This window comes from Tamandua tetradactyla, chromosome 9, assembly GCF_023851605.1.
Source record: "Tamandua tetradactyla isolate mTamTet1 chromosome 9, mTamTet1.pri, whole genome shotgun sequence".
Classification (NCBI taxonomy): Eukaryota; Metazoa; Chordata; class Mammalia; order Pilosa; family Myrmecophagidae; genus Tamandua; species Tamandua tetradactyla.
In genome coordinates this window covers 2,412,681-2,438,785 of record NC_135335.1, presented here as the reverse complement: position 1 = coordinate 2,438,785, position 26,105 = coordinate 2,412,681, and the positions used below count along the sequence as shown (strand labels likewise).

Sequence of the window (26,105 nt, the reverse complement as noted above, 5' to 3'; positions counted from 1 at the left end):
AGAATAGTCTGCTGTTCCCCCTGACGGAATTAACTTAAATCCTGCAAACATTTCCTGATCCCTTACAGGGACTCTGGAACAGGTCACTTTTGATGGCACGAAAGATATACACGGCCCAATCCCAGGGAGAAAAACCAAGGTAGGCTGAAGAAGATGCTTTAACTGAAAAAATGTCAAAACTGACCTGGGACAAAATCAGGTAACATGATGGAATACTTTTTTTTTTTTTTTTTTGCAGGGGCAGGCACCGGGAGTCAAACCCTGGTCTCTGGCATGGCATGCCAGAACTCTGCCTGCTGAGCCACTGTGGCCCACCCAACATGATGAAATGCTTTTGACCTTTTTGTTTCATCTGTATAAATTAAGTTGCCCAGATCTGAAGGATTTATAAGCATCTAAATTTCTTCTATATCGAAACGTAGTCACTTTTTTCTATTTTAGATAAAAAGCATATAACATTTAATTTTTAAAAAACAAACCAAAACTATCCCTGAAAACAAGAATGGATTTTATCACATCAATCTGTGTAGCACGTTATGCCCCAGTTCATTGCGAAAACCACAGAGCAATTAGCTGGCAGGTAGTGGCACTTTTTAGTTGGGTGTCATTAGGGAACGAGCATCCCCGGGTGAGTGTGCATGTGCTCAGGCTGCACCTTCTGGAAGCAGCATCACTCTTCACACGCGGACTGGAGGAGGCTCCACAGCCAATCATTGACCCAAATTAAAAGGAAAACAACAATAACAACCCCCAGGGTGCAGCCAGTACCCAGGGCTGCTACTATACACTATTTTAAAAGTTTAGTTTCCAACAAAAATTGCAAGACATGCAAAGAAGAATGCAACAAGAAGCAAACAAACAAAAGGGCAACAGAAACCACATGTGAGAGCAACCAGGTGTCAGATTTAGCAGGCAGAGACTTCAAAGTAGTCACTGTAAGTGAGTTCAAAGAACTCTGTGGCACCAGGGTGAAAATAGAGGAACATATGGTGACAGTCTCTCACCAAAGAAAGAATATAAAGAGGTAAGTGTTATTATAAGAGACCGGACATAAATTTAGGAGTCGAAAAGTACAGTAACTGAAATGAAAAATTCGCTAGAGGCTTTCAACAGATTTGGACTAGAAGAAAAAAGAATGAGCAAACTAGAAGAGCGATTGATAGAGATTATGCAATCCAAAGAACAAAGAGGAAAAAACCATGAAGAAAAAATGAACAAACCCTTAGAGAAATGTGTGTGTGTGTGGGGGGGGGGGTTGTAAGTGCGCCAACAGGGTCATAACAGGAGGAAAAAGAAAGTAGCAGAAAAGTTTCCAAAGAAGTAGCAGCTGGAAGCTTCTACAAACTCTAAGAAGAAAAGAAGGTTAAAGAGATTCACATACAGACACATCACAGTAAATCTGCTAAAAGCCATATACAAGGAGAAAATCTTGTAAGCAGCAAGATAAAAGTGACTCATCATTTATTGCAATAATACTAACATTTAACTCTTCGCAGAACAAAAGGAGGCCAGAAATCAGTGCAGTAATATAGTCGAGGTGCACAAAGAAAATATTGTTAACCAGTAACCCCATATCCAGCAAAATGAAGGGGATAGAAAAGACATTCCCACATCATCAAAAATAGAAGTTGCTATCAAACTCTCCTTGTAAGAAGTATCCAAGAAAGTTCTTCAAGCAGAACACAAATGAATCCAGGTGGTAATCTGAATATACAAATTTTGAATACAGCACTGTTGAAGGTAATTATTTAAGTAAAACTGATAATAGTGCATTTTTTCTCTTAATTGATTTGAAAGAAATTGTATAAAAATATATATATAGGGGTACTTCTGGGCCTATAACATATATTTGCCAATAACCACTCAAAGGAAATACGTGGGCCAAAGCTATATAGGATAAGGAAATAACACCAGATGGTAGCTTGAATCTGAAAGAACAAATGAAGGAAACCAGAAATAGAAAATAAGAAAATTAACATAATATATACTATAAATATATACTTGCTCTCTTTTCTTCTCTCAGCATCTTAAAAAATATAGTTATGTAAAACAGTAATTATAACAGAGTATTGTTGGGTTTCCAACATTTATAGGTATAATATGTGTAGTAATGACACCATGAAAAGGGGGAAGGGGACTGATGCTATATAGGAATAATGTTTCTATATACCAGTAGAAGTCACTGAGTATTAATATGAAGCAGATTATGATAACTTGAGAAATATATGGGAAGCCCTAGAGCATCCACTAAGGAAATAAATAAAATGGTGGGGAAAAAAACACTAAAGGAGTAAAAATGTTACATTAGAAAATATTCTATTATTGTAAAAGAAAGCAGCGAAGGATGAATATAACAACAAAAGACATAATACGTACAGAAGACAAATGCAAAACGTAGATATAAATCCAGCTATATCCAAGAATAGTATTAAATGTAAGTGGATTAAAACCCAACCATAGGGCAGAAATTGTCAGATGGGATTAAAAAACAAGATCCAAATATGTGCTGTCTGTGGGAGGCACACCTCAAAGTGTAAAAATAGATTGAAAATAAAAGGATGGAAAAGAGCAAACAGCTATCATAAAAAAAGCTGGGATGTCTATATAAAGTTAGACAAAATAGACAAAATAGGAGACAAAGAGGAACATTTTCTGATATTAATGATCGACTCATCGGGAGGATTTAGCAATCACAAAGGTATATTTACCTAATAACTGCACCATAATACATGAAGTAAAAATGGACAAAAATGAAGGCAGAAATAGCCAAGTCAACAATAATGGTTGGAGACTTTAATACCCAACTTCAATATGGATAGAACAAGTAGGCTGAAAGAGAAGGCTTTCCAAGTAGGCATGGAGATAGACGATTCGAACAACACTAACTAAACATAAAAGACATACAGCGCACTCTGCCCAATAACAAAAGAACACGTGTTCTTCTCAAGTAGACGTGGAACATTCTCCAGTTAGGCCATATGGTAGGCCATAAAACAAGGCCCAATGCAGTTAAAAGTCTTCAGATATCAAAGTATATTTTCCAAACACAATAGAATTAAAATTGAAATAAATAACAAAGAAATTGGGAACTCACATATATGTGGAAATTAAACAACAGGTTCCGTAACAACTAATGAGTCAAGAAATTCACAAAGGAAATGAGAAAACACTCAGATGAATAGAAATGAAGACACACTTTAACAGGAATTATGGGATACAGTTAAAGCAGTGCTAAGAGAAATCTATAGCTGTAAATGCCTTCATTGAAGAAGAAAGATCTCAAATCAATAACTGTACTCCTTCAGTAACTAGAAAAGGAAGAGGAAACTAAATCCAAAGCTAGCAGAAGGAAAAAAATAATAAAGACCAGAGGGAAGCTAAATAAAATAGAGAACAGAAATGCAATGAAACAAAAATTTGGTTCTTTGAAGAGATCAAGAAAACTGACAAGCCTTCTTTAACTAGATTTATGAAAACAGATGGAGGGGGAGATGGGGGAAGGGAGGGAGGGGGAGAAAGAGAGAAGACAGCAAGTTCTAAAATCAGAAATGAAGGAGAGGCCATTACAACTCACCTTACAGAAATAAAAAGCTGTGAACAATCATATGCCAATAAAGTAGATAACCTAAATGAAATGGGAAAATTCCTAGAAAGACTAAACCTTCCAAAACTGACTCAAGTAGAAATAGAAAAAATGAATTCATCTATAACAAGTAAAGATGTTGAATTAGTCATTTAAAAAGTAACCAAAAAGAAAACCCCAGTAGACACAGAGAGCTTCACGGGTGAATTCTACCAACAGTTTAAAGAATTACTTCCAATTCTCCTCTAATTTTTCAAAAAATAGAAGAGTAAGGAATACTTCTCAACTCATTGAGGGAGGCCTGTATTCGCAATGCAAAAACCAGAAGGAGACATTGCAAAGAAACAGACCAATAACTCCTAGGAAAACAGACTCAAACTTCCTCAGTAAAATACCGAATCCAGCAACACATAAAAAGGATTATAGGCCATGATCAAGTAGAATTTATCTCAATAATACAAAGTAGAGTGAACATCTGAAAATCAATTAGTATAAGACACTGTATCAACAGAATAAAGGGAAAAAACCACACGATAATATCAATTGATGCAGAAAAAGCATTTGATAAAACTCAACACCTGGACGGGCCTCAGTGACTCAGCAGGCAGAATTCTCACCTGCTATGCTGGAGACCCAGGTTCATTTCCTGGTGCCTGCCCACGCAAAAAATAAATAAATAAAAAATAAATAAATAAAAATTCAACACCCTTCCAGGATGAAAGCACTCGACAAACCAGGAACAGAAGTGAACTTCTTCACCCTGACAAAGAGCATTCCACACAACTAACAAGATATAAAATGTGAAAGGCTGGGTGCATCCCCTGCCATAACAGGAACCACATTCTGATTGGAACTGAAGAAGTAAAACTAATCCTATTTGCAAATGACATGCTCTTGTATGTAGAAAATATTAAGGAAGAGCTAATAAATGAGTTCAGCAAATTTTCAGGGTATAAAACCAATGTACAAAATCAGCGTCTTTTCTATACACTTGTAATGAACATCCAACAAAGGAAATTATCCCATTTATGATAGCATAAAAAAGTTAAATACTTAGGAGTAAATTTTACAAAAGCACAAATCATTCTGAAAATTAGAGAAGATTTAAAGAAATTAAAGATCTAAATAAATGAAAAGACATCCCATGTTCATGAATCAGAAGACACAATACTGCTAAAATGACAACACTTCCCAAATTGAACTATATATTCAACACAATCCCTTTAAGAATTCAGGATGGTTCTTTGTAGAAATTGACAAGCTGAGTCTAAAATTCACATGGAAACCCAAAGGACCCAGGATAGCTAAAACAATCTTTTAAAAAGAAGACAACTGCATACTCACAGGCAAAACAATGAAGCTAGCTCTCCACTCAGCATATACAAAAACTAACTCTCCATATACGAAGACTAGCTCACCATATACAAAAACTAACTCGATTGTTTAAAGGCCTAAATTTAGCATCCACATAATAAAACTCTTAGGAGGAAATAGGAGTATATCAACATGTCTTTGGATTTGGCAATGGTTTCTTAGATAGACATAACACTGAAAGCACAAGAAACAAAGGGAAAAATAGACATTTGGACTTCATTAAATTGAAAAACTTTTACGTCAAAGGACACTAAAGAAAGTGAAAAGATAACCCAAGGAATGTCAGGAAGTATTTGAAAATCATATAAGGTACTTGTGTCTAGAATATTCAAAGAACTTTTACCAACTCCAAGATAAAATGATAAATAACCTAATTAAAATGGTCATCTTCTCCATAGAAATAGACATTTCTCCAAAGAACATATAGAAATGCCAACAAACACATGAAATGATGCTCAACATCATTAATCACCAGCAAATGAAAAAAAAAAAAATCCACAATGAGATACCATTTCCCACCCACTAGGATGTCTGTGATATATGTAAAAAAAAGATATGTGTTGGCAAGGATGTGGAGAAATAAGCACTCACAGTGCTGGTGGGAATGTAAAATTGTGCAATGACTTTAGAAAAGTTTATCAGTTCCTCAAAAAGTTAAAAAATAGAGTTACCATATGACCTGGCATTCCATTCCTAGGTATATACCCAGAGAACTGAAAGCGTACATCCATAAAAAACACTTGTACCCAAATGTCCATAGTGACATTATTCACAATAGCCCAAAGATGGAAGCAGCCCGAGTGTTCCTCAACTGATGAGTGGACAAAGAAAATGTGGGTATCCCTAAATGGCATACTACTCAACCTTAAAAAGAATGAAGTCCTGCTGCATGCTAAAATATGGATGTAGAGAAATTGAAACCCTTATATATTGCTGGTGGTACAGTGAAATGATATACCCACTTTGGAAAACGGTACGGTAGTTCCTCAGCGATGAAACGTAGAGATACTACGTGATCCTGCTTCCATTACTAGCTATCTACCTAACAGAAAGGAAAACGTATGTTTTCAAAAACAAATGTTCAAAGTAGTATTATTTATAATACCCAATAGGTGGAAGCCACCCCGATGTCTCAACTGATGAATAAACAAAATGTGGTATGTCCATACAATGGAATATTAATCAGCCATTAAAAGGAATGAAGAGTTGATTCATGTTACAACATGGAAAAGTCATGAAAACATTATGCTGAGTGAAAAGTCAGTCCTAAATGACCTGATATGATATGATTCCATTTGTATGAAATGCCAAATTAGGTATATCAAGACAGAAAGTAGATTAGTAGTTGCCTAGGGCTTGGGGGTGGGGGAGGGTAGGAGGCTTGGGGAGATGATAATTAATGGGTATGGGGTTTTTGTTTTGGGGTGGTGAAAATGTTCTAAAATTGAATATACTAAAAACCAATGAACTTTACATTTTAAATGGGTGCGCTGTATCATATGTGAATTATATCTCAATAAAGCTATTACCAAAAAATAGGAGAAAATCTTCAGAAGCTAGGTAGGGGCAGGCAAAGACTTTTTGAATTGACATCAAAAGCATGATGCAAAAAAGGGAAAAGTAATTGATAAATTGGACTTCATCAACATTAAAACTGTTTGCTCTATGAAAGAGATTAAGAGGATGGAAAGAGAAGCTGCTGAGTGGATGAAAATAGTTTCAAATCACATGTCCAACTAAGACCTAGTATTTAGAATATTTCAAACTCATCAAAACCCACAGTTTGACAACCAACAATCCAATCAGAAAACAGTCAAATTGTATGAACAAAGATTATACCAACTAGGATTTATGAGCAAATAAGCACATGAAAAGATATTCAATATTATTAGCCATTAGGGAAATGCTAATTAAAACGGCAATATCATTGCACACCCATCAGGCTGGTGAAAAGAAAAGCAGTGTCAAACCAAATGCTGGCAAAGATTCAAAGAACTGGATTTCTCATACACTTCTGGTGGGAATGCAAAATGGTTCAGCCATTCTGGAAAGCAGTTTTGTAATTTCTTAAAAAAACTACACATGTAACTATCGTACCACCTACCAGTTACATTCTTGTGCTTTTATCCCAAAGAAATGAAAACTTAGGTTCACAAGAAAACCTGTATATGAATATCCATAGCTGCTTTATCTGTGTATTAATTTCCTATTCTGCTGTAAGAAATTGCCACAAACTTAGTGGATTAATACAACTCAAATGTATCCTCTTACAGCCTGAAATGAGTCTTAAGGGGCTGAAATAAAGGTGTCAGGAGGGGCAGTTCTTTCTGGAATTCTGGAGTAGCATCTGTCTCCTCCCCTTTTGTAGCTTCTGGAAACTGCCTGCATTCCTTGGCTGGATTCCTTCCTTTTGTCCATTGCCTCTTCTCCCCTCTGCCTCCATGGTTGTATAGACTGATTTCTCTTCTGCGGTGAAATCTTTCTCTGTCCCCCTCTTATAAGGACACTTGTAATTATATTTAGGGCCCACCCAGATAATCCAGGACAGTCTTCCCATCTAAAGACCCTTACCTGAATTGTATCTGCAAAATCCCTTTTGCCATATGAGAGAACATTTACAGGTTCCAGAGATTAGGACCTGGCCATCGCTGGGGGCCATTTTCAGCTGAACACAATCTGTAATCATCCCAAACTAGGAACAACACAGGTGTCCTTCAGTGGATGAAAGCTTAAACAAACAATTAGATCCACGGCAATAAACATGAACAAACCACTGACAGCCCCAGCACGAATGCATTCTCTCCAGAACATGATGAGAAATCCAACTCCTGACGTCACAAGGTGTGTGATTCCACTTATATAGTTCTTGAAATGACAAAATTATGCAAATGGTAAACAGGTGATTGGTTCCCAGGGGTTAAGAAGTGGGTTTGAGGGAGAGAAAGTGGTTGTGGCTATAAAAGGGCAGTACCAAGGGGTCCTTGTGGTGCCAGAAATGTCCTCTATCCTGACTGCCTCAATGCCAACAGCCTTGTAATGTTGCACACAGAGTTACAAGTTGCTGTTATTGGAGAAACTCAGTAAAGAGCACGTGGAATCTCTGTTATTTCCTACAACTCCACATATTTCTACAATGATTTCAAAATAAAAACGTTTAATTAAAAAAAATTAAACAGGGGCAAAATATTTGAATAGACATCTCACCAAAGAAGAGAGATGATTGGCCAATAAGCACATAAGAAAATGATCAGCATCATTAGTTATGAAGGAAGTGGAAGTTAAAACCACAATGGGATTAAAACCACAACACAACCACTAACATGGCTACAATTAAAAAGACAATAACAAATATTGGTAAGGATATGGAGAAAGAGGAGCTCTCACCAACTGCAGGTACGAGTGTAAAGTGGTGCAGTTATTTGGATAACAGTCTTGGAGTTGCTTAAAAAGTTATACATAATTTTCCCATATGATCCAGAAGTTTCACTTCTTGGTGTCTCCCCATTGAGCGGTGAAAGCATATGTCCATGCAAAGACTTACACACAAAATGTTCACAGCTGCATTATTTATTGCAGCCAAAAAGGTGGAAACAACACAAATGCCCATCCCCTGGTGAATGGGATAAAAAGAAATGTGGCATTTCCATACTTGGAATGTTCCCTAATAATGGAAGGGGATGGAATACTTGTGCTACAACGGGGATGAATTTTTAAAACATAGTGCTTAAAGAAGCCAGTGTGAAAGCTCACATTTCCTGTGATACCATTTACATGAATATCTAGGGGCAAATCTACAGAATCAGAAACTCAATTTGTGTTTGCAGGGCTGGAGGTGGGCATGGTGCCCTAACTGGAATGGCAAAAGCTTGTGTTTGCAGGGCTGGAGGTGGGCATGGCACTCTAATGGAATGGAGGAGATCTGTGTTTGCAGGGCTGGAGGTGGGCATGGCACTCTAATGGAATGGAGGAGATGCACAATCCCATATGGTGGTGATGACTGTACAACTTGGTAAATCTAAAATTACACTGAAAACAGGTGAGTCTTAGGATGTACAAATTATGTCACAATAAGTTGTTAAAAAAAAAAGAAGTTGAAAAAGAAAATGAATATACTCAATCAATTTCCAAATGAATAACATAACCACATTGCAGGGAAGAGGGAGGGAGGGAAAAAATGCTAATCCAAGTAATATATGGTATTTGACCAAACAGCCTTGGTCTTGGGTAGGGCAAGGGAGAATTACACACAGATTTTGGACTATTTTGAGTAGGTGGGATTTTGCAGGGCTATGAATAGTATCAGTCTGATGCATAGTAGATTGAGGATTGGGTTTGTGTGCTGCTGAGTCGGTGACCAGGCACTCACTGTAGATGGAGGGGCCTGCAAAGGGGAGAACCCAGCGGGAACCACATGGAAATAGAGATGGTGGTGTGGTCTTGTGATTTCTAATATAGGCACATGCTGTGTATGCATGGCTAGGTGTGCGTGTATATGTAAATAAGTACACGAGCCTAGTCACACACATATATCATGTCCGCACATGCATGTGTATGTATGTAAGTGAGCCTGTTTGCATGTGTGTAGGGATGTATATCTTTCCTTAGCACCATCCACACAAAGGACCTAGAAGAAAAGTTACCGCAGGATCAATAAGCACACCCAGCACCCAGATTTGGGTTTCTAACAATTTCATTCCCCACTAAAAGGAACCAGGGCTCCTCAAAGTAGTGGGTCATCTTCAGGCTGGGGCAGGGTGAGTGTAAGGTGAGCCTGGATTTTGTTACGCTGGAAAATAAGAAAACACTAAAATAAAGAGAAAAGGAAAAAAGTGGGCACGTCACAAGCCAGCCTGAAGAGCCTTTTGCCAGCCAAGTCTGGGACCATTTCTGTATCAAAATAAGTAAAGATAGTGAAGAATTACCATTAAAAAATCCAAGGGCCCATTCATATATATAATGAGCCAATAAAAATAAATGAGGGAGAAGGGAGGGCACTATTTTACAGCAGAATGCCACAATATTTTCTCTGGGAATACCATTCTAGCTCAACAGTGGGGTCCCTCCCCATTTGAGTACTTGTGGAGGGAATGGAGGAGATGAAAAATCACCATTTTGCAACCACTACAATCAAGACTGGTTCAGGAAAGAATCTAAATCGAGGGAGAGCTTTTTCAATAGGAAACAGTAGTCACATGGCATTAAAGCAGCTCCCCCAGATTGCTTTTTAGTTAGGTGGGGGAAATAGCAACCACATCGTGGAAAAACAGGACACCACTTTGATGGGATGTCAGAAGCATTGTCACCTGAAAGGGTCAGAGGCCATCCAGGGTGCCTGAGGACATAACGTTCCATGTGGAGCCTTCCAGCTGGTCTAACGGGAGGAAACATCGAACTCCGAGAAGTGGCGGCACAGGAGCCCGTCTATGTCATAAAAAAATGAAGAGGAACTGGGAATGGTTTAGACTCACTAAAGGAAGCTAAAGGGACAACTGCGTGTGACAGCTCATCTGGCCTGGACCCTGCGTCGGAGGGAGAAGATGCTACACAGGCTTCTGTCACGTCGACCGACCAGCCAGGAATGCAGATGGTCAGTCGGGTAAAAGGTTTGCATTGAGGTTAGATTTCTGAGGTTGATAAGTGCAGCACAGCTCTCAGAGAGAGCGTCTTTATTTTTATGGAATGCACCCAAGGCATTCGAGAGCAAAGGGCCGAGGGTGTTATTCTGTGAATAAACACACGGACGCGTGCAGATGACACAAAGAGCTGGCAACTGGTGGGTCTTAGTAAAGGGTATATGGGAGTTGCATGTCTTCTTCATACTGTGATTTTTCTGTAGTTCAAAATTATTTCCGGATAAAAAGTGAAAAAAGAGAAAAACTTTTTTTTAACTACAAGGAGTTTAGCCTTGTGGTTCTCACCTGGGGGTAATTTTGCTCCCAGGCAGCACTATCTGGAGACAGTTTGGGTTCTCACCACGGGGCTGGGGGCTGCTGCGGGCTGCTACAGGTGGGGCAGGGACGCAGCTGCTGCAAAACGTTCCACCGCGCAGAGGAGAACCCCTGTGACAGCACATGGCCTGGATCCCAAAAGTGACAGCGCCTCAGTGGAGCCCCCCCTGCCCCCCCCCACTGCAGCAGGTTGACAGAGGTCCTGCTGGTGACCGCAGCACTGGCCAGGAAGAGGGGACCTGCCACAGGCTCAGCAGCACCAAGGAAAGCTGCTGACAGCAGCCACTGAGATCCATACCACACCCCTTCCCGGGAGTTTATCACCGAGAAACAGAAGCTCCTGCAGGTAGGGACGTGGGGTCAAGGAAGGTTTGGGGAAAACTGGGCAAAAGTTGCAGCCTGGTGAGTTTCCATCACCGGGGAGCACCGCGGCACACATGCCACGGAAGATGATGCACAGTCAAGACTCACAGAGGGAAAGGGATCTGTCCCAGCCGCCCCGGGGGAGACCGCACCAGGAATCACCGACCAGGAAGAAAGAAGATGCAGGACGGCGCGTGCGCTCCGGTCCCCTGCTCGTGGAAAACAGCGATAATACCCCTGCAGGACATTGTGATTTTGTCAGGAGAAGAATAAATCCTAGACCATGATTGTAGGTGACAGAGGGGAGAGGGGCCAAGCGAACCCGATGAAGAAAGAAGTCTGCACTAAAACACATACGTGACACCGTGCACGTCTGTGAAGTTAGGTGCGTGAACATTACAAAGAAATAAAACTTGAAGGAAACTCGGGAGCGGGAAGAACCCCTAGACTTCTGGCTGGAGCAGCTGGCGCAGGCCAAGTTCGGGAGAAGCAGGCCGGGCCTCGCCGTCGGGGAGCCCAGCGCGGGGTCTGACCCCCTGATGGCCCCGCAGCCCTGGGAGGCTACGATGCCGTGTCACAGATATGGAAACTGAGAGACAGCAGGGCGGGTGGCTGGGGGTGGGGTGGGGTGTGTCACAGAGGCCGCAAACTACCACTAGACTTCCAGAGACGTAATTGTCAAGGGAGAGTAAGCTTCCCCTTTCAGAATTTAGCAGATATATTAGATTTCAAAAAACAGAAAAGCGAGGGTGGAGCAGCTCTGAAGGAGCTGTATCTGTACATAAGGATGCGCCATCTCTAGATGCATTTTATCTATGAATACAAATGAAACTTAAAGCTCTACAAAGAGATCAGATCTGTGTACTTCGGTGAAGGGACATTTACAAAAGCAGTGATCTTTTACTTGTGTGCTTGGACACAAGGAAAATCAGCTACAACAAGCCACATCCTCTCACTGTAAGCCTATAAAGTTAGAAATAAATAACAGTGATAAAAAAATATTTACTGCTTAAAATTAAGAAACAATTTCTTAAAAGAACTCCAGATTAATGAGATATGAAAACAGAAAATAAAAACTATTAAGAAAGCAATTAAAAAGAAAATATTTCATACTAAAAGGTATGTGTCACAGCTAAAACCGTAATCAGAGGAAACTTTATAGCCTTTAAAATGCCTTTTAGAAGAAAGACTTTAAATAAATGAACTAAGTATTACTCTTAATTAAGTAGAAAAAGAAAACAAGATAAATCAAAGTTAACTAGGAAGAGGGACTAGGGATAAAAGCCTGAGTTAAAGAAACTGCAAACAAAAATAGCCAAAAGGTAGTTCTCTGAAAAGATAAAGAATTCATAATAGCATAAAACAGATAAATATCTTATGAGCTTGATTAAGAAAAAAGGAGCAAACACATAAAAGCTCAGATAAGAAACAAGAAATGATAGATACAGAACATAAAATCGCTAGAACATAAAATCACTAATAGAAAATTAGTTGCTACTGAGTGGCAACAAAATTGCAAACCTAGAGGAAATTAAATGGCAACAAATGAATTACCCAAAGACATGCAGTAAACTTTATTTAGAATAAATTACCACAGAAGACACTAAAAAAGCATTAAAGATTTCCTTTAAAAAATGTACAGGCGCAGATTGTTTTATAACCTGGTTCTGTTTAGCCTTTCGAGAGAATTCCAATGCGCTGCAAACTGTTCCCGGGTGCGGGAGAAGGCGGACAGCTCTCCCTTTTGTAAAACTTCAGCACATGCCTGCTGCCATTTCTGGGATCAGCTCTGGGACATTTCACAGCCCAGAGGGCTGCGTGGCCTGGCGTAATGGTGGTTTCATGGATGTGTGGCCACTTCTTTAACCAGTCCTTTACTGAAGTCTGTCGTGGTTTGCAACTCTTTGCTATTTAACAATCACAGAAATCAGCATCCCAGTACCAGCTCTTTTTGCCCATGTATAATTTATGTTGGAGTATATTTCCAGAAGGGTCCAAGGACACGCGCATCTTAGTGACTGAAATTGCCTTGTTTCCATGGAGGTTATGCCAATTTTCTCTTTAAAAGCAATGACTGAGGTTGTTTTCCCATAGACACCCACAGAATGTTCTCAGACTCTTTGACATTTAACAATCACATCAGTTTAAAAATCCCATTGCTTTAATTTGCATTTCTCTTTTAACTGAGGCCCAGCCTCTGCATCTTTAGGAATCACGGGTGCTTCATTTTCCGCGAACTTTATGTCCTTTGCTCTTCCATCTTCTTGGTTCACAAGAGCTTTTTAATATGATGATGAAATTAACCCTACGTGTATGATATGATCTGCAATGATCTTCCTTAGGTTATCATTAAAAAAAATTTTTGGGGGGTATTTTTCACTATGCAAAACTTCGTTCCTTTTAACAGTTTCACCGAGGCAGACTTGACACACAATGAACCATGCACGTTGAAACTGCTCAATTTTAAACATTTTGACATATGACCCAACCATCGCCACAATCGAGATGGACGCAGGTTTCCACCGGTCCCCAAAGCTTCCTCGCGCCCCTCTGTGCTTCTCCTCCCCCTGCAGTCCCCCCACAACCCAAGGCAACCACTGCTCTGCCTTCTGTCCCACCAGAGTCGGTGGAACCTTCTAGAATTTAATATGAACAGAACAATGCAGTATGTTTTCTTCCTTTTGTCTGGCTTCTTCCCCTCCGTGTAATTGCTTGGGAATTCAGCCAGGCTGCAAGGCCTGTCAACAGAACCTCTTCTATTGCTGAGCAGCTCTCCATTTTCTGGCTACTCCAGCATTTTGAAAAATGTCTTCACAGGGTGACCAGCCTTGGTGTTGTTTCCTGTTACGGACCTTTACAGATAAAACTACTCCGAACATACAGGCACAAGCATATGCATATGCTCTCATTTCTCCTGCTTAAACACCTAGGAATACGATGGCTGGATAAAAGCATAGATAGAGGTATTTTAACATTTTGAAAACCTGCTCAACTGTTTTCCAAAGCGGTTATTCCATTTTACATCCCCACGAGCCTCGTATGGGGGTTTCAGTTCCTGCACATTTGTTTGTTGGTTTTCAATTTCTTAATTGTGAATATATACAAAGGAAGCAATAAATTTCAACACCTACCACAACAATTAGTTGTAGAACCCATTTCAGAGTTTGCTGTGGGTTTCGGTTCCACAGCTTTAGGCTTTTCCTTCTGGCTGCTCCCAGACACTGGAGACCAAAAGAAACATCAGTGTAATGTTTCAGGAATCATACTCATTTGTTAAACCCTATCTTCTCTTTTATAACTCCACCTTCTCCTTTGATCTTTTTTTTTTTAATTATTTATTTTGTTCCTGCACGTTTTTGCTAGCACATGGTGTGGTTGGACTTACTTTTAGCCAATCTAATAGGTGTGCAGTGCCTTGTATTTCCATGTCCCTAATAATGCTGGGCATCTTCCAGGCTCACACAGCCGCTTGGTTGGAGACACTGTGCAGTCCATTGCCCGTTTTTGCGATTGGCTGTTTGTCTTACAATTCGGTTATAGGTGTCCTTGCTGTATCCTGGACATGAGTCCTTTCCCAGAGGTATGATTTGCAAGTACGTTCCAGTCTCTGGTTTGCCTTTTCCTTCCCTTACCAGTGTCCTCCAAAGGGAAGAAGTTTTCATTGTGATCTAGCCCACTGGCTGGGCTGGTCCTTACGGCTTGTGCTTTTTGTGTCACATCTAGGAAAGCTTTAGGCCCAGTTCATGAAGATTTGTTCCCCATGTTTTCTTCAATAAGTTTTATACTTTTAGCCTTTCAATTTACATCTATGAAAATGTAAACTTTTCTACACAACTCAAGGTATGGCTTGAAGTTCCTTTCTTGGGCATTTGGGAGTCCCGTTGTCCCAGAAGTGTTTCTCCTCTTTTCTTCCACAAAATCGCTTCTGCGCCGGGGCCCAGCGTCATCAGTGTGGGGTCCGCCGGGACGCTCTGTGTCCCCTGGTGTCCCCTTCCACCAGTTTCGCTCTTGCGGCGTTAGTCCTCCAACTCCACCGTCCCTTGTCAAGGGTGGACTGGGTGTTCCAGGGCCCCTGGATTTCCATATGCACTTTAGAAGCAGCTTGTCAATTCTACAGAGCACCTCCTGGGATTTTGATTAGTAATGGCATTCAGCTTACAGATTGACATTACGTCCTGTGGTGCGGGGGCATGGCACAGCGCACCACTTATTTAGGTATTCTCTCATTTCAGTTCAGGGGTTCTCTGTGCAAACGTCTGTCACATCTTTTGTCAGATTAACCCCTAAGTGTCTCATATATTTTTGATGCTACCGTAAATATTTTTAAATCTTTAATTTCCAACAATTTGCTGCTAATCCATAGAAATAGAATTGATTTTTGTACATTCATGTTGAACCTGCAACCTTGCTAAACTCACACATTAGTTCTAGTAGCTATCATGTATATTCCATCAGATTTTCTATGTAATGATGCCATCTGCAAGTAAAGACAGTTGTACTTCTTTTTTTAAACTTGATGCCTGTAATTTCTTTTTCTTGTCTTAATCTACTACCTAGAACTTCCAGTGCTGAACAGAGGTGGAGAGGAGTCCCTTGTCTATTCCTAATTTGTGAGAGCTTTCATGGGGAATAGTTGCTGGATTTTGTCAGACGCTTTTCTGCATCTATTGAGATGATGATATGGTTTCTCTTTTTTTTTGTTTGCTAATATGATGCATTACATTGCTTAAATTGTTTAAATGTTAAACCAACCCTGCACTCGTGAACCCCATTTGTCATCCTTTTAATATATTATTAGATTTTATTGGCTAAAATTTTGCTTCGAATTTTTGCATCTGTGTTCAATAGGGATACTTATCTGTAGCTTTTTTTCTAGGTTTTCACATCAGGGTAAGGATTTCAGAATGAGTTCAGTTTTCTGGAAGATACTGTCTACAGTTGATTTTATTTATCTATTTTCTTTTTTGTAGCAATGTTACAAATTATCCAGTTAGCACAAGATAATAACTACAGTAACTAAATCCGCTGTGGTCAGGGGTTTCAGTCCCTCCTTTTTCTCTGGTCACTCCTCATTCTTCAAGGATCTGGGCTGGTGACCAGTCTGGCCGCTTCAGGCTGGGGAGGGACGTTTGTATTAAGGGGCAAAGAAATGGAATTATTTCGCCTGCCACTGAGCATGCCCCCTGCTTTGGGGATGGTGCTGACCCATCCTGACCTCTCTGCTCACTGTCCAGGACAGGTCAGGAGGTCCCATGACCATTGAGCTCAACTGCAGAGGCTCAATCCCGAAATAAACTTTAAGTGAATCGAAAATCATAGGTTCAAGTAAAAGATTTTATTTTTTCATTAAATCTCTGGTAGAATTTCCCAGTGAAGCCATCTGGCCCTGGACTATTCTTTGTGGAAATGCTTGTCTTGATTTCATTAACATATCTGGGGCTATTCTGGTTATATATTTTGGGAGTAGGTTATCTCTTTCAGGAAATTTGTCCCTTTCATCTAAGTTGTGAATTTGCTGGTCAGGAGTTTCATATAGCATTCCCTGATTATCCTTTTAATATCTGCAGCACCTGTAGCAATGCCACATTTCTCATTCCCAATACTGGTAATTTGTATTTCTCCCTCTCTCTCTCTCTTTTTTTTTTTTTCCTGATCTGAGTATAACTTATCAATTTTATTGACCGTCTCAAAACAAATAAATCAGCTTTTGGTTTAAATGACTTTTTGCTATTGTTTTTCTGTTTTCTATTTAGTTTTTTTCCATTCTGATCTTTTATTTTGCTCTTCTTTATTTTATTTTTTTAGTTCCTTAAGGTAGAAAGTAAGGTCATTGATTAGAGAGCATTCTTTCTTAATACAGGTGTTTGATGCTATAAGTTTCTATATAAGCACTGCTTTAGCAGCATCCTACAAATTTTGATCTGTGTGTGTTTTCATTTTCATTCAGTTCAAAATATTTTCTAATTTTCCTTTTGATTTTTTTCATTGATTCATGTATTACTTCAGAAGCATATTATTTAGTTTCCAAGTATTTGAGGATTTTTCCAGAGATCTTTTTGTTCTTGAATTTTAATTTAATTACATTTTGGTCGGTGGACAAACTTTATATGATGAATTATTATAACTTTAATGAGACTTGTTTTATGATTCAGAATATGGTCTGTCTTGGCAAGTGTTCTGCCCATACTTGAAAAACAATATGTATTCTGTGTGGTGGTGGGGGGGGCGTGTTCTCTTGATGCTAATTAGGTCAACTTGAGTATATTGTGCAAACCTCCATCCTTACTGGTTTCTGCCTATCTGTTCCATCAGCTCCTAGAGGAGCATATTGAAAAGCCCAGCTCTGAGTGGGGAGCTGTCTCTCTCCCGTGCGGGTCCACGAGCCTCTGTCTCTGCGTCCTGAAGCTGGTATCGTGTGAGTGACCAGCTGTCCTGTCGCTGGAGGCCAGCACCTGCCCTGGGAGCTGCCTTTGGCATTCAGGCTCTCAGGTGTTACGCCTGGGTCACCACAAGCGTGGACTTTGGCAGCCACACCGAGAAAGGAGTGAAGGCCTGGACCCAGCACGAGGCAAGAATTTGTAAGTGAGGCTCCTTCTTATAAAACGGCCTCCAGACAGGATAAACCCATAGTAAAACGATGGACTAAAAGCCAACAAAAGCGAATAAAACAAAACAGAAACAAATGAACAAACAAAGTTCCCAACACTGGCGAGGGGAGGAGAGGAAAGTCTCCTGCGGTGGCCTATTTTCCTGAAGTATAAAATAAAAAGTCTGTTCTCGAGAGGTGTGACTTAGGCTTGTGCTCTCACAAGAGACGGGAGTTTGCATTGACATGACAAGGGTTGTCTAGAAAGCCCCGTGCCTGTAAATTGACACCAAAAGGTCCTGGACTGGTCCGTTGGTCACCTTGTGGTCACCTCTTCTCCAGAGGAATGTCCTCTCAATCAGGATAAGCATGAGTCCCCAGATAAAAGCTTGACCAACGGTGAGCCCACAGCGTGAGCTATGGACCTGCACAGAAACAAGGCACCGTGAGCAGGAGTCGGAGAAGTAAGCATGACCAGAATTAGACTCTCCCAAGAACTGCAGATGATGAGACTGTAGAACGTTCAAAAATATAAAAATCAAAGTTGTGATGAAAAATATGAGGAAACGAAGAAATACTCTGATCATGCATATTAAACCCATACCCAAGAATGTACAGAAATGAAAAAAAATAAGGTCATTAAAAGTAAAATGCCAATGGATGGATGAAGCAGCAGATTAGATACAGCTGAAGAATTAGTGGAGAGAAGCTGCCTAGAGTGCACCACAGGGAGACCAAGATGGAAAATACGAATGCAGGCAAAGAGGATGGAAGGAGACGGTTAAGTGGGAGTTTTCAAGAGACAGTAGAGCAGTCAGGGGAGGTAGTTTTCGATGGCATAATGGTGGACAACCCTTACTGTCCATGCACATTGAGAGACATAAATCCTGACAAACAGGAAACACAATAAATTCTAGGCAGATAAATAAAACAGTAACCCATCACTAAACACAGTCATGAAGCTGCCAAACACCAAAGTCAAAGAGAAGGTATGTGAAGTCCGCAGAGGAGGGGAGGGCTGCCTACAAAGGAATGATAACTGGCTTCCCTGATGCCAGGACACGTGGCACAGTATCTACAGGGGGTGGAGAGAAAACACTGCACCCTAAACCTTTGTAGCAAACCAAACCATCGTTCATGAACAAAGTCCAAATTTAAAACTCTCAAACAGACAAAAGCCAAGGTTGCCATTAGCAGACCCTCACTGAAGGAAACATGTACTTCAGGAAGAAGGAACACAAATCCAAAAGCAAATGTGGGAAACAAACAGATCAGTGAGACAGAAAGCAGTTAGTGGGTCAGTCCAAGGAACTCTGACCTGTGTGTGATAACAGTGACGCAGTATGCAGAGGGATTCTGTGCAGCTGTTGGCACCCCAGGGAAACGTGTTCTAGAGCTAACCTGTCCCTGTGGGTGTAGACCACCATAAGTAGGGCCTTTTGATGAGGCTGCCTCAGTTAAGGTGGGACCTACCTCAGTCAAGGTGAGTCTTAATTCAAATCAGAAGTCCTTTATAAACAGAATGAAATTCAGACACACAGAGAGAGAAATCCATGGGCCCAAGCAGCTAAAAGCAGTGCAACCCGGAAAAGAAGAGAGAGGCCAGCAGACGCCACCATGTGCCCTGTCGTGTGGCTGAGGAGCCAAGGATCACCAGCAGCCAGTCTTTGGGAAGACAGCACCACCTTGACGATACCTTGGTTTGGACTTTCTTTTAACCTCAAAACCGTAAGCGAATAAATCCCCATTCTTTACGGTGATCCATTTCAGGGTATTTGCTGGAGCAGCCTAGGAGGCTAAAATACAGGACTTTGAGCCAAGACCCCCCCATGGGGTTCAGGAGGAAGTGGGTCAACTCTAGAGCCTGGCAGGTGAAGCATTTAGGATAAACTCCTGGGGGAGCCACCAAAAGCACCAAATCAGAATGCATGAGGTCAAGACAAGAACACAGCCAGATGTGAGGCTTGGAGTTTGGGCCTCACGGCCAGCCACGGGTCCATGGAACAGTTGCCCTAAATCTCCTTTGTAAACATGCAGGTGGAAGCCTCAGCTGGTCACGCTGCAACTCCAATTCCTGAGACCATAAATGACACATCCCCAGCCCAGGCACATGCTGGGGAGATGAGAGCTGCTGACACGACATCCCCCGAACTTTATTAGTATTTGCCTGAAATGCTTCAGGGTGAAAACACAAGGAGAGGAGGTCATTCACGCTCCATTCCAGCCCAGCCTCCAGGCCCATAAATCCTGTCTCCTGGACATGCCTGGCCTCTCTACTCTTGGTCCCCACTGTGGTGACGTCATGAGCCCTTGTCCTCACGTCCCTGGACGGTGGCCTGCCGTCACATTCAGCGTGAGGTCACTCACCTTTCTCCTGCCCCATGTTCCCCTCCACGACCACCCCAGGAAAGCTGTCAGAAGCATAAGGCTGGCCCTGCCAGCCCCACTTAGAGGCCTCTGCCGTGATGGCCGAGCTCTGGGGACTTCTGTGATCTGCCCCTCTGACACCTTACCTCCTGGTCACACTCATGATCAAGCCTGTCCAGTTAGGACCACAGCCAGTGCAGGGGCTTCTGTGTGCCAGGGTCTCTGGGGGGTCTCTGCATGCTGGGCACTTCCCTAAGGTGGATAAGGAAGCCACGTGCTGGGCCTAGGTCACCTAGCGAGTCAGTCAGCACCACCTAGCACCCACTCATCTCCTTACCCCCACTGCCCCAGCTCGACTCAGCCCCAAAACCACCTCCTCCAAGAAGCCTTCCGGTCTAACCCGGCCAGGACAGGTGCCCATGTCTGAGTGGCTGGTGAACTCTGCCCCCTTGCTGCCCCCTTGCTTGTTCCCTTCCAGGACTGTGGTGCCCTCCGGCCAGGGGCAGCGCAGGACAATGTGGAGACACAGGGGAAGGCGTCCTGGGGACTGGGCCCTGGGGGGACTGCGGCTGCCAGGAGTACAAAAGGCCATGGGAACTTGCCACCCTCTGCCAGGCTCGAGACAGTGATGTATTCAAATACCAACGAGCTGGAAGGTTCCACCTGGTGCCATGAGGCGAAAAGAGGGCTCAGCGGAAAGAGGGGACACGGAAGACACCAGGAGAGCCGAGGGGCTGGCTCTGCATCCCTGTCCCTGCTGCCACGCCAGCCCAGGCCTGCCCGTGTTCTCTCTGCCACCCAGGGCCTGGGCACGGCCTGCTGACAGGGCTGTAAACTCCAGAGAGACCACCATGCCCGGCTCCGGACCCACCTGCCCTGCCCAGGAGACTGAGAGGGGTTGGGGGGAGTCCCGAGAGGCTGACCTTGGGGGCAGGGGGCAGCCTGGGGGCTGTGGGGTCACCACGGGCACTTTCCTGCTCGCTGCCAGCCAGTGCCAAGGTGAGGGATGTGCACGGCCACACCAGGCACCATGTCCCCTTCCCGCTGCGTGACCTCAGGCCTGCTAGGCCCCTCTGGGCTCCACCTCCCCGCCCACTAGAGAACCTCACAGGTGGACTGAGACTGACAGTCTTTAAAGGACCAGCTCTACGTCTTCGACGCGTCCACCTCTAGTCCTGGGGCCATCGACACATGGCCTAACCCCAGTGCTGGAGGCAGAAAAGCGGGTCTCACCTGTGGGCGTCACCTGAGCCGTAGCTGCCAGCCCTGCCAGGCCCCCACGCCCGGACGCACAGCCCGGCCCCCTGGGCCCCTGGGCATCCCTGTCAGCGGGCAGTGACAGGGGCCACCCCCAGCCACTTCTGACATGGCCCGTGGAAGGAACATTCTAGAACGAGGCCGAGAGGCAGGACTGACTGCCCCGTCTCCCCCCAGCCTGCCCTGCAGAGCAGCTCCACCTGATTCCCTGTCTGCCGACTCACAAAAGGCTCTGAAGGGAAGGAGCTGGCAAGTTCCTGGAAGTTTCCAGAAGCCACACTCTGTCGGTCACTCCCCATGAGCAGAGACCCCTGCCCCAGCAGAGGATGGCGGGAGGCACCCACTGGGCTGAGACCCCTCACCAGTGCTGTCGTAGCCGTCCAGAGGGCTGGCACATGGCCGCCGCTCCTCGGGGGCGGGCTCGCAGGTGATGTGTGGCACCGCCAGCATCCTTTCCCCCGGGCTCGCCCTGCCGTCCTTGTCCGGTTTGAACTTCTTTTTCTTGACCTAAAACCAGAAAAGAACTTGGAGGCTCCCAGGCAGCCTCCACCTGGCTCTCCGTGCCCCTCGCCTACCAAGAGTGCCCGGCCTAGCCTGGGGAGGACAGGGGGCAGCTCCCAGGATGGCACTGGCCATGGGGGACGGCTGCAGGGTCAAACCCTGTCCTCACTGCCCCCTCTTCTGTGACCCCAGGATCCTCTTCGCTTGAGGACCCACCATCCTTTGCAGAAAGCTCACCCCAGGGCGCATGCAGGGGCTGTCCTTCCAGATGGCTGGAATCCAGGCACCCTCCCCCCACCCCGGCCTGGGGGCCCGGCCACGGCAGGAGTCCGCCCGGGGTGCATGTTCTCGGGCCCCCGCGGCCCGGTCCCCCCGTGGGCTGGTTACCATGACGGACTTCTTGGGCTTGGGGCTCGGGGAGAGCAGCGCGGGGCTCCGGGCGGGCTTGCGGACGTACACCTTCCAGGTGGAGGACTCAGGGTTCTCGGCCGCGTAGCACCTCCAGGCTGTCTGCGGGGGGGAGGGGGTGGTATCCTCAGGCCACCGCCAGCCCCCGGTGGGCAGCAGGGGTCCTCGTGCCAGCCGCCCCCCACCTCGCCCCTCCTCCGAGGACAAGGCAAGGCGCCGGCCCGCTGTTGGGGATCAAATGGTTCCCCCAGAAAGACACGGCCATGTGTGTGGCCCCATTTGGGGACAGGGTCCTTGAAGATGTCGTTGGCTTTGACGAAGCCAAACCGGGGCAGGGTGGGCCTGACCCCATCCGGCGGGGAACCGGGCTTCCCCCACTCGCTCACTCTCACCTGCCTGCCACTCCTTGTCCCCATATCTGTCTGTCTGTCCGCCCACCCACCCATCTGTCCATCCATCCACCCATCCATCTATCCACCTGTCCGTCCACCACCCATCTGTCCGTCCATCCTAAATGTGGAGGGTGGTGGCAGGACCACCCAGGCAACAGTGAGGAAGGGCCCTCCAGGGTTCACAGTCCACGGGAGGGCGGAGGAGAGAACCAAGGGCTGAGGCTGCTGACCAGTGCTGGTCTGGCCGCGATGGACCCCAAAGGGACGGCTTTGAGGCCGAGGCTGAAACACACAGGACCCACGAGGACAAGGTGGGTCAAGGGGCACGTCCCCCAGAGAGGAGCTGCCTGTGGCCTGGCCCTGAGCCAGACCCGGGGATGCAGAGGCCCCTCCGCTGTCCAGGCACAAATCGGGCACCTCCTTGGGGACAGGGCAAGTGGATGACGCCATGAGGACCCTCCATGGGGTCCGGAGAGAGGAGGCTGCAGCCTCTGGCCCTGGGCGGGGCGTGAAAGGGCATGGACGTGGGCGGGTGGGAGGGGAGGCCTGAGCATCTGGAATCTCCCCGCCAGGGGTTCAGGGACGCTGGGACCCCAAGAGAGGGGCGGATAATGTGGGCCGGAGACCTAACGAGAGCCCCTCCCTGCAAGGGACCCGCTGGGGGTGGGCCCAGCGTGCCTGTGGGCTCCTGGCGACGCTGACACCATCAGACCCTGGAGGCCGGGGGCCGACAAGAAGTTCGTCTGCACCCTGGTCTCTCGAGGCACCCGAGCCCTCACCCGGCCTGCGCCATGAGCCGGGCTGCGTGTCCCCCGCCCCACCCACCCTGTCCCCCGTATTCCCGGCACTCAGCGCCACCCCCCAGGCTTCCCTGCCTGACTGCGCTCCTGAGCCAGTGGCCCTGGTGGAAACCAGGGCTCAGATGAGTCCGCTCCCGTGAGCGGCCTGCAGCGGCTGTGTAGGAGCCCGTGTTAGAGGCCGGGAAAATGTCCAAATCAAGGCGTCATCGACGTGATGCCTTCTTCCCAGAACTATGGCCTCTGGCCCTGCTGCCTGCATGCCCCAGCACCCCTGTCACTGGCGAGGCGCGTGGTGGCATCTCCTGGCCTCTCCTTCTGCTTCCTGTGGCTTTTCCTCTCTCTCCATCTGAATCCAGTAACAGCACTAAGACCCTGCCTGAGCCACTGGGCCTCCCCTTACCCAGCCAGCCTCATCCAAAGGTCATACCCATGATGGGTTCACCCCCAGGAGTGGATTAGGTATCAGAACAGGTTTCTGGGGTACACCCAGCCCTAAACCAGCACACTCCCCCCTCTGCAGCCGCAGCTGACATATTCTCTCCATGTGCAGACGCATTCATTCCATCACAACATCCCAAGAGCCTTAAATCGTTTCAGTAACATGAGGTGCAAAGTCTCATCAAAGTCAGTTTAAGTGTTCTCTGCCCTGGGGTGCGGTGCCCCTCCCATGTGGGCTGGGGAAATCTAGAACAGTTATCTGCCTCCCTGTACAGGGGAGGGACAGGCAGGGGATAAAGAGTCCCATTCCCAGATGGAGAAATGAGAAGGAAAACACAAGTCATGGGATTCAAACAATTCCGAAACCCTGCGGGGCACGTTCCACTGGATTTCAGCATCAGAGCGTCACCGTGGAACAACACTCTGTCCTCGGGACCTGGTGGAGCCGCCGCCCGCCCCCCCTCCACGGGCTTGCACAGTGCCCTAGGTCTGGGGTGAAGGCCCCACCCTCTCCAAGCACGAGGGCGGCAGCACCTCTCCTGAACAACAGGGCAGAAGGTTTGACCTCCAAGCTGCAGGCAGGCTCTTCCATCCAGACTGTAGCTTCTGTGGCCCTGTCCTTGAAGCCATTTCCCCTCCAATCTGTCCCTTCTCGGGCAGGCTGGCCGCGGTTCCGTTCACATAGATCTCACAAAAAACCTCGTCGGTTTCACATGCAGCACGCAGGGGCCCCACCGTCAGCCAACGGGACTTCCCACAGATCCCTCCTGCGTAGCTGCATCTCCAGTCCTGGCGCCCTGAAACGGCCGCTCGTCCCATGTGCACGTACATCCTCACGTGTGGCTCTATTCTCCGGGAACTCGCCTTCCGGAAATAGAATTTTCCATACCCTCCGTTTCTGGTATCCTTGTACCCAGGAGGTCCGTTCTCAGCTTACCCTTTCCACTTGCATTTTACTACAGGCTTCAAGGAGGAGCCAGGCCACGCTTTGCACATTTCCTTTGGAAATTGCCTCAGCCAACTGCCAAGCTTGTTGCTTCCAGGTTCTGCCTTCCATTGATCAGGGCTCAATTTTACCAAGCTCCCCGACACCTCAAAACAAGGGTCGGTCTTCTTGCAATGTGCAATGCCACATCCCCATTTCTGCCTGAGGGCTCGTGGGTTCCTGGGGTTAGCTGCCGGCGACCTGGGCTCCCCGTGGGCAGGCACGTGGCGGCGTCTGCTGGCTCTCCCGTCCTGTCCAGGTTTCGCTGCTCTCAGCATCTTGTTTCTGGGGCTTTCTCTCCCTCTCTCGGTGTAGAGGACAGCGATAGGGTGAAGCCACGGGAGCGAGGTGGGTCACTGCACTGAAGCAGCCTCGCCCGAAGACGCTCCTCACCCCGGGCCCACACCCGCAGGGACAGACTGGCTTCGAGAACAGGATTTTCTGGGGTACAGGCAGCTGCAGACCACCACAGGCCAGGGTTATGGCCCACCCCAAATGGTCAGGCCGTGCAGCCCAGAGCCCGGCTGAGGAGGGCATGCCATCGTGGCGGCACGTGGGCGCCTGTCATCTCCCCACCGCGGTGTGAATTTCCTTCCTGCCCCGAGATGGATGGTTCTGGAAGGTTCCGGGGACAGAGGCAGAGGCCCTGGCAGAGCTGGGGACCCAGGTAGAGGAGTGCCGCTGCAAGCCCCCTTCCCAGGGCAGGGTGATCGGGAGGCCGAGGCCCACGGGGCCCCCCCACCAGGCCTGTCCAAGCCCCCAGACTCGCCCCCGTGGTTCCCACACTTCAGGACCCCAGCTGGCCGCTCATCCCAGGTCCTCAGCCCCCACTCGGGGCAGCCACGGAGACCCCGCAAGACACGATTTCTGAGGGGGTTATGCCTAAACCCGTCGGCGGTAACAGCAACTCAGTCCCCACCTGGACGCAGGGCCAGCGTTTCCTGCAGCCAGGCTGGGGTCAGGGCCTGTCCCATCCCTCCATCACTCCTGGCTCAGGGACAGCCTCGCCATGGCTGCCCTGCATGGGGGAGCCCGGGGCTGACTCCTCCCCCGCCCAGGGAGGCTGTCGGGCAGGCGCCGCCACCTGAGCTGAGCTTTGTGAC

The 26,105-nt window shown here is 45.9% G+C and overlaps 1 protein-coding gene across 4 annotated transcripts in view; it reads right to left on the bottom strand.

The window, feature by feature from the left end:
* The window catches only part of KCNQ1 (potassium voltage-gated channel subfamily Q member 1), a 311,105-nt gene that overhangs the window by 192,482 nt on the left and 92,518 nt on the right, over window positions 1–26,105 (bottom strand). For all 4 annotated transcript variants that reach the window (XM_077115368.1, XM_077115371.1, XM_077115370.1 and 1 more), the window contains exons 9-10: window positions 22,367–22,489; window positions 21,841–21,985 (exon numbers count right to left, since the gene is read on the bottom strand). In XM_077115368.1, the coding sequence (XP_076971483.1) occupies window positions 21,841–21,985; window positions 22,367–22,489 (268 nt within the window). The remainder of the gene's footprint in view (window positions 1–21,840; window positions 21,986–22,366; window positions 22,490–26,105) is intronic.